This window comes from Crocodylus porosus, unplaced genomic scaffold (genome assembly GCF_001723895.1).
Source record: "Crocodylus porosus isolate Cpor-Errol unplaced genomic scaffold, CroPor_comp1, whole genome shotgun sequence".
NCBI classification, from domain to species: Eukaryota; Metazoa; Chordata; order Crocodylia; family Crocodylidae; genus Crocodylus; species Crocodylus porosus.
Window position 1 is genome coordinate 30,143,594 of NW_017728943.1, and position 12,620 is coordinate 30,156,213.

At 42.2% G+C, this 12,620-nt stretch overlaps 1 protein-coding gene across 2 annotated transcripts in view; it reads left to right on the forward strand.

The window, feature by feature from the left end:
• The first annotated feature begins 350 nt into the window (after positions 1-350).
• The window catches only part of SNAP25 (synaptosome associated protein 25), a 39,647-nt gene continuing 27,377 nt past the window's right edge, over positions 351-12,620 (forward strand). For both annotated transcript variants that reach the window (XM_019549108.1, XM_019549107.1), the window contains exons 1-3: positions 351-493; positions 1,458-1,499; positions 12,536-12,584. In XM_019549108.1, coding sequence (XP_019404653.1) covers positions 422-493; positions 1,458-1,499; positions 12,536-12,584 — 163 coding nt within the window. In that variant the 5' untranslated portion in view covers positions 351-421. The remainder of the gene's footprint in view (positions 494-1,457; positions 1,500-12,535; positions 12,585-12,620) is intronic.

Consider the following 12,620-nt stretch of genomic DNA (forward strand, 5'->3'; position numbering starts at 1 on the left):
TGAATTTTCTATTTGAAATGTGTTTGGTGCTTAGTGCCACCAGAAATGTTGTGCTCAGAAAACAGAAAGAAATTATTTTTTCCTTGGTGTCTACAGCACAGATACATTCCTGCTAATATTCAGGAAAGTGACTAATAGTGCAGAAATAGAAAATCACCTTGAAACACCCATGAGTGTTCTGTAGTTTGTAAAAAATTGCTAACCATCCGTAAAGATTTTGTGGAAAGAGCACTTATACAATAAAAGCATTTTTGGGGGGAGGGTAGGGGGATGGGGGGAGGTTGATTTCTATGCACAAACCTGCCAAGCAGAATGAGATCAACCTCATGGTTTCTTTCCCTGCTTGCTGTATTCCAGGCTCATAGACAGAACAAACAGAAAACCTTGATCCAAAGACTCCACTAACACATCCACAGCTAAAATGGCCGAAGATGCTGATATGCGCAATGAGTTGGAAGAAATGCAACGGCGTGCCGACCAGCTGGCTGATGAGGTGAGACTAATGGCTGATGGGGGTGAGAAATTTAGAGCTTTTTTCTTATGGGCAACCTACATCCAGAAATGGGCATAAGCCTCTGTGATGTACTTGAAAGCCTGTTTCTGCTTAATGCTAGCTTTATACTGGTATAGTTTTTGACTGAGTGAAATTCTCTTCTTCCCTGCACCAGTAACACAAGAGAATGAGTTTGTCAGTGAGTTACTCCAGATTTCATTGGTGTCAGCCATCACCTTAGGCTTTGGGGTCTATAGATATAAGATTTAAAAAATGGGATAAGTTGAAAGAAAAAATTAACCTCCTGTTGGGTTTCAAGCAAGGAATTGCAGCTGAAGTGGGGACCAGTATTTACCCTCCAGTCAAGTATGTCCAAGAGCCATTTAAGCTACCTGATAGTGTTAAAATCTGAGAAAAAAATATCTATGCAAGTCTTTACCCTTTACTCATCTTCTTCACACAAATTTGTCTCAGATATTAGGATCAATATCAGTTTGAATGATCTCAGGAAGAAAAGCTGCAGTTTAATTTCTCCAGAGACTCTTCTAATTTGCCCAATTTAAGAGCAAGCATAAACCACCAATTCAGGTATTTTGGTTGGAAATTTTAGTTGGAAACCACAGAAGCTATTTTTAAAGTGGAATAGCTGCTTTCCAAAGCACTTTTTCTGCACAACATGAGCAAATTTATTGCAAACTCTGAATACAAAATCTTTAAAAAAAAATCCAAGGCAGTAACAACTAGCAAAGTGATGTGATGGGGCAATACTTAAACTGAAGTCCTTAAAGTGGGTTGGAAATATCACAAACATTGCAGAGGGCCTGTATCTGAGGAAGGGCATAAAAATACTCAAAAGAATGTTCCTTCTCTCTCAGGGTAGTAACTCCATTGGTACACGTCTGTATGCTAGTAATAGAAACTGTGTTTGCCAGATCTAACTTTCTTTTCCCTGATTTTTTTCCAGTCATTGGAAAGCACCCGCCGTATGCTGCAACTTGTTGAAGAGGTAAGGACTTGCAATTTATCCTTGCTTCCTTTGTAGATAAAGGAATTGGACAAAACATGAAACTTAGCATAGCCAGTTCTTGGCAAGTAAATGCACAATCTACATTGCCAATTTATCACATTGGATAGATATTGCCATGCCTTATTTACCGTATTGAATCGGTATTTATCACATTGAATTTATCACATTGAATAGGTATTAGTCACTCTGTCCAAACTGATTTCCCATGGCCTGTCAATTAATTCCCAGGAATACTGTGAAAGTAAGTCCATTTGGGATGCAGGATCTCAGTTGATATAGTCAGTCAAGCAATGTAAAGATTCAACTGAACTGCAGAGTAACTGCTGTGACCAGTGGCAAATAGTGATATTCTGCCCATATTTTAATAGTAGGTTAACTGGAAACATCAGTGCAACCTAAAATCAGCCATTAAGGACCTGATTCAATACTGGGTTTCTGCAGCTTCCTGCTAGCATAACACTCTTACAATACCAGAATACCGCAATGGTGAGAGTAGCTCTCTATTGACGTATCTTCCCATCTGAAGCAGCAGCAGAGCACCAGTCACTTGGATGCTCTAGAAATCCAGATTAATTTCTCTTTAAAACATTTAATGTAGATTTTAGGGCTTATCACAGGTGACAGACTGAACCTTCTGGAGACAGGAGTCCCCTGCTGCTCCACAATGGTGGGAGCAGCAGTGCAAGCTTGGTCAGTCTATCCTGCTTATATGGCTCATTCCTCACCTTGGAGTCACTCATCACTTCAAAGTGATGGGGTGGAGGGTTTTACAAGTCTGACACCACCAAACTCAGCTCACATTGATCACCAATCAGCCATCACGTGGTAAAATACTTGGATTCTACTGCTCTGCCACAATATTTCAATTCAGGCTGCTAGAATATGTTCATGGACTAAGAGTCATCAGTACTAGCAGGCTTCCCACTGCAGGGCACATCAGACCCAGAGATAGGGTCTCCTGCTTCATTCACACTGACATTAGTGGGCATGTCAAGAAAAGATGCAGCAGGAAATGGCCTCAAGGTGCATGTTTATAAGTTAGCACAAGCACCATCCTTGTAGTTTGTAGACATCTTCCTACTGTAGTTGAAGCTGATGGAAGTTTGCCTCTGTGTTCAGTGGAGAGAAAGTTGAAATCTGATGTCCAGTGCCCATTAAAAAGAAGAGCTGTAATTCTCCTATTTTTGTCATCCCTGTTGCACTTCTGGTTTGTTCCCCCTTAATACAAGATTAATCGTTTCTTCCCCACCCTAAAACAACAGACTTAACTGACTTGCCTCTGCCACCTCTTATTGCTCCCCATGATCACTTAACTTTCTTCTTGTTTAACACTATCTTGGACCCCCTCTGAGCTTCCCTCTGCCCCTTCTACTCCGCTGAAACCAATCTCAAAGTTATTTGTACAAATTAAGAACAACAGATAGCACTTCTCCCAAAATGTACAAGTCTAATCAGAGAAAGACCTGAGATAGGAGAGGTAACAGAGGCACTTCATAGGAAAGTGAGAGCAACTTGCCCCAAGAAAAATCTGGTCAATATGGATGTTTTTACATGTGCCCCAGGGGAGGGAGTGGGGAATGACACTTGGGAGCCACTCTAGTTAAAGTACCCACAGCATCTCACATATTCAGCATCCCATGTTTCAGAATGACAACAGGGGTGCTTTAATTAAAGCTCATTCCACAAGCTTTAGTTAAAGTGCCCCCACCACCATTCTGAAGCACAGAGATGCTGAATACATGTGACACCAAGGCTACTGGAGCATGCCAATTAGCATGCTCTAGCACATTTGATTAATTGAGTCTGCTCCTATTCATGCTAATTAGAATGCATTGGAGTAGGCGTTGGGCACATGTGTAGGTGCCCTGTCAGACTTGTGTCTCCTCAGCCCTGATCCAGTGACCTGTGTATTGAATGCTGGGTTCATCTACACATGCACTTTATTGCAGTTGACTAATTGGCTCCACAGTAAACTGTCACTGTTTATACTTGCACCCATATTAGGGAAAAGTGCGTTAACCTATAAAATTAGTTATGTTATTTGCAGGATTCTATGTTCTCATGGGTTTCCATATCCATGAATGCGAAGCTGAATTGAAATCTTTCTCTTTAGGGTTTTGTTTTGGTTTTGGTTTTTTGGGGTGGGGTGGGGTGGGGAAGGGGGCTGGGTTTGGCAGCCTTCATAACTGGTTTGTCCATAAGAAGCTATTTCTTTATACTGTTTGTATTTCATTTGCATCCTGTTTGCTCCCATGCAAAATATCCATGTCTAACATGGTCATAGAGATGATTTAATCCAATTAATGATCAGCCCCTAATCATTGTTTTGGTTGCACTGTGCTTGGAGCTATACAGTCAGAATAAAAAGACAGCTCTTGTCCCAAATTCTCGACTAAGCAATGCTCAGTGGTATTCTAGAAACATAAGACTGAGATATGCCCTTGACACTGCAGGAAGTGGAAGACATACATTTGCATTGGCTCCCAGCAGTGCAGGTCACAGTGCAGGGGATAAAATTGCCTCTTGGAGTCTTCTGCACTACCTGTGCAGATGGGCTGGAAATGGATAGGCCAGGAAAGGGTTTTGTTTTGGTTCTGCCTCTATCAGGCATCTCCACTGAGATGTGACATAGTATGGAAAAGTCTTCTTCTGGTCCACATTTATAATGCTGCTTTGCCAGGAACAGATAACTTCCCCTGTGGAGCTACAGGGGAACCAGAGAAGAACTGTGACTGACCTGATAAGTCCCACTTTCTTCCTTGGTCTGCTCCTAGACAGTAAAGCTACGCACTGGGAAAGTATATTATCAAGTAAAAGACTAGGATACCAGTCTGTGACACTTACTATATCAACAAAATGTACAATTAAAGCTATGATTATCAGGGATTACAAGTGTAAAATATAAGACTCTCAACTGCTGCAATAACATGTTACAAATTTACATATATTATGGTACCACTGAACTGTGTGCAACAAAAGGTGAACATGATCTAGGGCTAAAGGACTCAGACTAAACCACCATCATACAGAGATTGTTTCCACTTCAAACCTTTTACCTGTGAACTCATTTTAAATACAGGATAACACAGTAGGGGTAAGCAATGTTTCTACCATGATCCCTACAAGAAACTAGAATGGCCTTTAAAGAAAAATCTATTATCATAAAAAAGACTATTTCTAGACATAAGTTAGAAAGGAACACTCCCCACCCCTCCTCAGCAAGACCAGTACTGCAGAAATCTCAACAAGAGAGCACTCATTGGGATGTACAGACAAAACAACTCCTTTGTAAACTCGAAGCCAAATGGGGGCTATTTTCTCATCTCATCAGACATGGTTTTACATTTAAGTTAATTACTATTTTAGAACCGAAAATAAGTTATACAGATTTTATTTTATAAATATATGGTGCCATTTCAAGATGGACAATAAATGAAGGTTCACATTTTCACTGACTTTCCTATCCAGAAACATGTCCTCACCTATAATGGAGAAATATGCCCTTTGGCCTGAATGCTGCACACGGATTTTTTTGCTTCAGGAAACCTAGGGTGCAGACAGAAGTACAGCTCCCCACTGTACCTGAGAAGGCTTTGCAGGAAGTGTTCTGAGTTACAATGATCCCCCAGACCAAACAGAAGTTCACTGTTGGCTCCAGGGGGGAGGGGAATCTAGCTGCTGCCTACCAGCCTGTAGCCAGTTTCCTCTAGCAATGGGCTGTCCTCTTTGCCAGCTCCCTCCCAGCCATGCTGTTTTCAGAATGGGATGGGGGCAAAGGGAGCAGAGGGAGCTTGTTTAGGAGTTCCTCAGCCAGCACTGGAGGGTGGGGTGGGTGAATTAAATGTACCCATCCCACCTCCCCAGCATAGGCTGAAGAACCCCCAGATCAAACTCACCCTGCTCTCTTTCTCCCCTCCCATTCTGAAAATAGCAACAGGCTGGGAGGCACCACAAACACAGGTTACAGAAGAAACTATGTTTTGAAATGTCTTCATCTGAAGCCTCATGCAATGAGGATTCAGATTTTCACCCAATCCACCATTTTTGAAGCAGTCTGCAGCTGTGCACTTGTATTTGGTCATGGCTTTGGACTGCTTTCTGTGGCCAGATTAGGCAAAAATTGTCGCTTCTATTTGAGCCCCTAGGGTCTGATTCAAAGCCTTTTGAAGTCGATTGCAAAAGTCCCTTTGACAAGATTAAGCTTTGGATCTAGCCACTGGTTAAAAGAGAACTAACATTAGTTTACATGTTTTTTTAGAAATGAGTATCTACCAAAACTGGGATAACTCTGTTGGCAGTGGTAAGAACACGGGACCAAATTCTCAGCATGTATAAATCAGCATAACTCAGTGGTGTACTAATGTGGGGGGTGGGGGTGCTGGGCACCGGCCTGGTGAGGGGCACCAGCTGAGCCCTCCATGGGGTACTCTGTCCCCAGTGGCACTTCTGGTTTCACCGCTGGCATTTTTGAGCTCAGTAATCAGCTGCCGGGGGATCTCCGTGCCCCCCCCCCCCAGCTTGGCAATTGGCTGGGGGGGACGTGGCTCATTGCAAATACAAGCATTGCCCCTGGGTGCCAGAGACCCGTGGTATGCCACTGGCTTAACTGCACTGTAGTTGAATTATGCTAGCTAAAGACTGGCCCCACAGGCTTCAATCAAGCTACACAAATTTAGCCGATCTGAGGACATTTGGGTAAATCCCCATAGTAAAAGAACCAACTAATCCCTTTGATCAGATGTTCAGAAACACTGCAGTGTTATTAGGACTATTGCTAACTCAGAAAAGAGCTGAGTTGTATTAGAATGCATGATTAGAAAATGCATCTCTGACCACACTTTTACCTTTAGGGTATTGACACTTCTCCTTAGTGTCTTTATAAACTGCTGGCAATGTCAGCCTGTCCTGATACATAATTGTCTGCACTAATTTATTTAGAAGCAAGTCTATAAACCATAATGACTGATGTGAAATTCTTTATGTAAGTGGATTTTTATGTGTGCTATAATACTGGCTCACGATCTGGCATATATTCGGTTCTCAACATACCTATGGAAACAAATGGAAAGCATCTGCCATCATCGTGATTCTCCAGCTGGATACACTTCCTGGGCCTGATACTACCACTGTTTTGAAACCTTGTCTCACCATCTGCATCTGTGCAAGTATGTGTAAAACACAACCTAATCAGAATGGCTGCATTTTGCATCTGTTCTGTACAAGTTTGAGTGACTGCACAAGGTACAAAGCAGGTTCTCTGTGTCTTCAAAATGATTGATGTAGTTTGAGTTATCATTCCATTGTCTTTCCTAGTTCCTTATCCTTCTTGGGCAATTAAGAGAAATAATGCCAATAACTTAGCAATTATATAGTAATACAATTCATTCCTAGAATGCTATGCAAATTTCAATGGCAGTTCTTATGCTGATTTCAATGGGCTTTGAATGAGACCCTAATAAAAAACCCTGTTACAGAAGATGGAGGGTAATGTACTCTATGAAATCCATGAGGGATCCAAATTCTACTCTCAGTTGCATTGGTTTTTCCTGCAGTAAAACCAGTTTTACAATGATGCGTCTAAGAATGGAATTAGGGTGCAACAGTTTTAAAATTGCAGGTTCTGGCTTTCTAATCAGAAAACATCATTTTGACCTTTGACAAGAAAACATCAGAACATGTAATTCACTTGAAACACATAAATAATTTCCTTAGCTGCAACTGGATTACTCACACATTTAAAGATTAACATAAACTCAGATTCTCTTTGATCAGGTACTATAGTGTGGTATTGTAGCCATGACAGTCCAGAAATTATGCAAGAGGCTAGGATTTCTTGGGGTGATACCTTTTATTGGACTAATTGGGTGCATCTACACATACAATTAAGGCAGAGCAATAACTGACACAGTTTGTGCCAGAATCAACTGCTCCCTAGCACAGCATCTATACGTGCCCAGGACTACGGCACTTTGAGCTGGGGTAGAGCAACCCTGGGCTGGCAGGGCACCCAGGGGGTCAGCCCCAAGTTCAGGGTGGCAACACTGGGTGGTGGAAGGCCTGGTTGGGGCATGAGGGTGCTAAAGAGAGGAGCTAGATGGCAGGCAACCCTTGCATTTTAGCACCCTCATGCCCCAGCCAGCCCTGGTCACTGTCTACACGTGCATTTCAGCACATATAAGTACTCCACCATAAGATAGTATTGTGCCCAACAATCTTACCTTACAGCAGAGTTAATTAATTTACTGTGCCCTAATACCAGCGCATGCATAGATGGTGATGCTGTACTGCAGAGCGAATTAGTCTACTCTCCAGTAAAGCACATGTGTAAATGCACTCACTGCGTAGCGGAGTTGGACAAACTTTCAGATGCAAGACATGCTTCATCAGGAGAGACTTGGTACCAAGTATCTTGCATTCAAAAGCTTCTTTGATCAGGACATTTATTAAAAGGCTGTGTTACTGTCATTTAAAATGCAGAAGTTGGAAGGATGTGGAAGGATTTTTTTTTCAGATTTTTTATTTTATATAAATTGTATTATTCTGTTAATGTTCTTAAGCTTTAAATATTCAGAGTCCCTGGTTCAAAAACAGCTTGGGATGGAAGCAACCAAGTCCTGGAAGCCATAGATTTATCATTCTAAATCTTGTAAAAATCCAGTGCTTCCAGTGAAGTTTCATGTGTGAAACCACTGAAGGAGAGGGGCCTTGGTCATAACCATCTGATGGCTGTTCCATAGTTTATGTGAATGTTTTTGGTGGTGTCAGTCCTCCAATTTCAACTTGAGATGTGTCCACTTCACAAAAACAAAAACACAATGTTTTATTTGTACTAACTGGCACATATCCTGCCAGCCTCTGCAAAGACCAAAACCTGAGAGGACAGGGAGACAGACTATTCATTTCTAGAGTTGGGGTGGACATATTATGGCAGGCCCATCTGGCAAAGATTATACTGCCTTGAGAGGACTGCAGCCTATAGCACTCATTTAGAAATGCATTACATACCTTGTATTTTCTTTTTAAAAGAACATAAGTATCAGGTGTTCAGGTATCAGAAGTGCTTTGGCAATACATGATGGTCCCAATTCTTTTCTCAGATACAAAGGAAAGACGAAGGTAAACATCAGCCAAACTGAAAAGAGAATGCTGCATTTAGTAATTTGGAAACCCTGCCTTAAATAACAAGGGATAAGGTCCTGCACTACAAGGAACTCATGTGCACTATAGAGTCCCATGCACCATTTGCATTCTTCTCGTGTCTTTGGTATGGGCTACTCCATGTATCTGCTCTGCATTTACAAAAAAATGAAATTTCCCATTCAATTTCATAAGAGATTGCAGATCCTACATCTTTGTAAATACGTCCATGGCAGAAGCTACATATTAAAGGTCATTTCCTGCCCTCACCACAGTTTTACAACCACATCAGTGAACAGAATACATTCTGTTTGTGTGGCAAATCCTGTTTTGTCCCAAGGTCAAACATAATTGGAGCTCCTGGGTCCTTAGCATGTGTGAAAGTCTGCATCATTTTAGGTGCCCAAATGGGAGCAAGTCTTTTGAAAATCTGGCCTTAGCCCAAATTTCAGTGAAAGAAGCTGAAAAGAAAAATCAAAGAATATTGAAAAAGGGAAAGATTATCACTTGGTGCCAGATCCAACTACTGTTCACGTCAGCAGATTTCTTTTTATGAGCTTCAATAGGCTTTTTGCAGACCTCAAATGTCCATACATCTATTCACTCCACTGTCAATTAAATTCTTGGAGCTTTGCCAATGTATTATCACTGTGGACACATACACCAAGCCTCCTTGATAACAAATATGGTATGGCTTGATAAAGCACAACAGCACACCTGGCCAGGTAGGTACACGACAGCTGCACCCATGTTGCTCAGTGCAAAGATTTGCACAAAAGGATTTGGCACCAACTGTAAAGTTTATGGGCCAGTGGTGCAATCTTCCTCCCAGCAAAGCTCTATGAATGGAGGTTTGTCACAGGCCAGCTGGGCACTGTGAGTATATCAATTTAGCCACTAGGCTGTTTGGTTTGGAATCGGGGAGGCAGAGTTGGGAGGAAAGCAATGGCAAGTTTATTATAACACACACACACACACACACACACACACACACACAATAGTTAACAGAAAGATAAATGCGATAAAAGCAGATAATGCAATATTAAAGAGCTAATAGTAAATAATAACAACAGATAAATAGATCAATCTGTCACAGACTAGCAGGGCACTGTGACGGTATCAGCCACTGGCTGTTGAAAACAACAAATAGACAGACATGGGTCGGCAACTTATTGGCAGTCCCTCAATGCCAGGTGCGCACTGGGTGATTCCAGTGAAGTCAGGCATCCCCAACTGATGGAATTAAAAGGTGTTAAAAATAATTATAAAAGGTTACTACCCAGACTTGGGTTTATCCAATAAGCAAATTGCAATGCAGCATCTTCAGGTTTGAAATTAACATTACTCCGCCTAAATCCAACCCCTTTAGGACTCTCTATGCTTTTTTGAGATGTGCTTTCCTGGAATGTGCTGGGTAGGCCAGGTGGTTGAATCCAGTTTTTATCATCATCAAGTCTAGATTCTGAGCAACAAAGAACCATTGGGTCAGCTAATTTCACAGCTATAGCTTTGTCTTTGAGGCCTAGTCAGTTCCACAAACAGTTACGAGTTACATTTGCAGGTTACAAAAATACAAGCTGTATATTAGACAAAAATTCCAAATGCCTCTAGAAAACACATATTTATTGTTTATTAATTTCTTTGGTTCTGGCCATCACAGAGGTTGTACCCGAGCAAAGACCAGAGGGTCAGACACTGATGTCTGTATTTGGTATTTAACTGTATCTGGCTTTTTCTAAGCCTAACAGGTTTGATGAAAACTGACAATACTTGTCAGATCACAAACAGAATTGCAGGTCCTCAGGGGCCCACATTTGGAAGGGAACCATGTCTGAGAGGACAGACTGCGTCAATGAGCAGGAGGTCAAGGAAGGAGAGAGGAGAAGCCAGAGTACCCCTCTGAGCAATCTGATGCTGCTTGCCAAAGGACCAGAAATGAACAGCTGTAGGGCTCAGGGGAGCCTGGGGAAGAAGAATGTAGCTGGCTTCTCCTTTCTCCACCCTCACTCTCCTTTTGAATTCACTGAAAGGGAGATGACAGAAGCAGGTGGACATTTTTTTTTAAACCAGCCACCTGCTGGCTATAGTTCAGTAGATAGCGTGGGACAGAAACAGGAGTACAGGCACCCATATTGCTTGCGACTGGCCTGAGCACAGAGAGGAGCTGGGCAGGCTCTGACAGGTGAGCAGTCCTCGAGTGTGTTAGGAAGTCAGTTGTGCAGCTGAGCCAATGCGTCGCACATGCTGCCAGACTGCCTCAGAGCACTCAGCACAAGGAGCTCATGGACTAGGCAGCCGACAGCCTGGTAGGCAGCACAGACATCCACCCCAGTTTCCAGACAGAGGCAGGAGCTGGCCATTACAAGAAAAGCAGTATGCATGGAATATTTGCCTCAGGATATCGAATGCTGGAAGACCGAGTTCTGTGTTAGCTCTGTGGAAGAAGGATACTTTTGGCAAAAACACAAAAATAAGAGACAGGGCACTGGGTTCTGGTTCCCTGGCATTCCTAGAGTTCCAGCACATCCTTGGGCTTGTAACTGAATCTTCCAATGCGTCCGCCAAATGGAGACAGCAATCCTTGTCTGCAACATAGGGGCATCATGCTATTAAGTAAATAGATGTTGATGAAGCAGTGCAACTATTTCCTGTGCACTTAGAGGAGACCCCTTGCCAGTAACCATTATTTATTACCAAGGTGTCAATATTCTGCAGTAGTCTTGCTTGCTTGACTCCTGAAATGCAACAGACACAGGAAATTTAGACTATTAATTATTCATTATCATTATTGTTGTACTGAGCAGGATGGGTCTGCTTTTCCTTTACAAAATTAAAAAAAGAGCTATGAAATACAGCTTAGTATTGAAAACAAATAAATTAAATACCAAATACAGACATCAGTGTCTGACCCTCTGGTCTTTGTTCGGGTACAACCTCTGTGATGGCCAGAACCAAAGAAAATACCTAGAAATAATACCACATTACCATGTTACAAAACAAGGACAGTAAATGCAAATGCCACATTTGTCGAGGATGCTTTTCCATTGGAAGAGGTGGTCAGGATCTTTAAAAGTACTCAGCTTTGACCTACCTCTGCTCTTAATGAAGAGGATGGCAAAACTCCCCTCACCCTCAGTAGGAAAAAAGCAAGGTCAACACTGAGCTGTTTTGAAAATGCTATCTGTAAAACCCCCCCATCATTGCTAATGGGAGTCTTCCCACTGGATTCAGTTGAGATTTGGCTTGGACTTTAAATTTATTAAACCTTTGTACCTAAAAAGCTGTTGTCTGTTCACATTAAATAGCATATTTACTTGATTCCAAGACAAGGTATGTTCCCCCCCTGCCATTTAATATGAAGAGGGAAAGCCTCTCACCTTGGAATCGAGTACAAAGTGGCAGGGGAGAGTGGGGAGAGGGGGCAGCATGCAGTTACTGAGGCTCCAGTTCCAGCCTCAACCCTGACCCGGGGTCAGAGCTACAGATACTGCCTGTCTCCTTCCAGCCCAACCCAGTAGCAGTGGCAGCTCCAGATAGGCCAGGTTAACAAGGCCAGGCCAACTCAGCTCCGGTCAGGTCAACTCAACTGAGTATCCAAAAGATCACTGATAGGCTTATAATGCAATGGAGAATACTCGGTTTCCCATCCAGTACCCATTCATACAAGAGTTTTTGATTACTCCACTAGCGCTTAGGACCTATGAGCTATTGTCATTCTTTTCACTGATTTTCTTTTGTCTTCTTAAATCCCAATATCTAAGACTAATTATTCTCTCACTGATCTCTCTTTTTCCTCTCTTTCTCTCTCTCCCTCCCCCCCTTTTCTCTCTTTTTATCCTTCTCTTTTTCCTTACCTTGGAACCACTCTTGGAATGTAGAGTAAAGATGCTGGTATCAGGACTTTGGTTATGTTGGATGAGCAAGGAGGTAAGTTCAGATTGCTTCAGTATGCAAACAGCATAC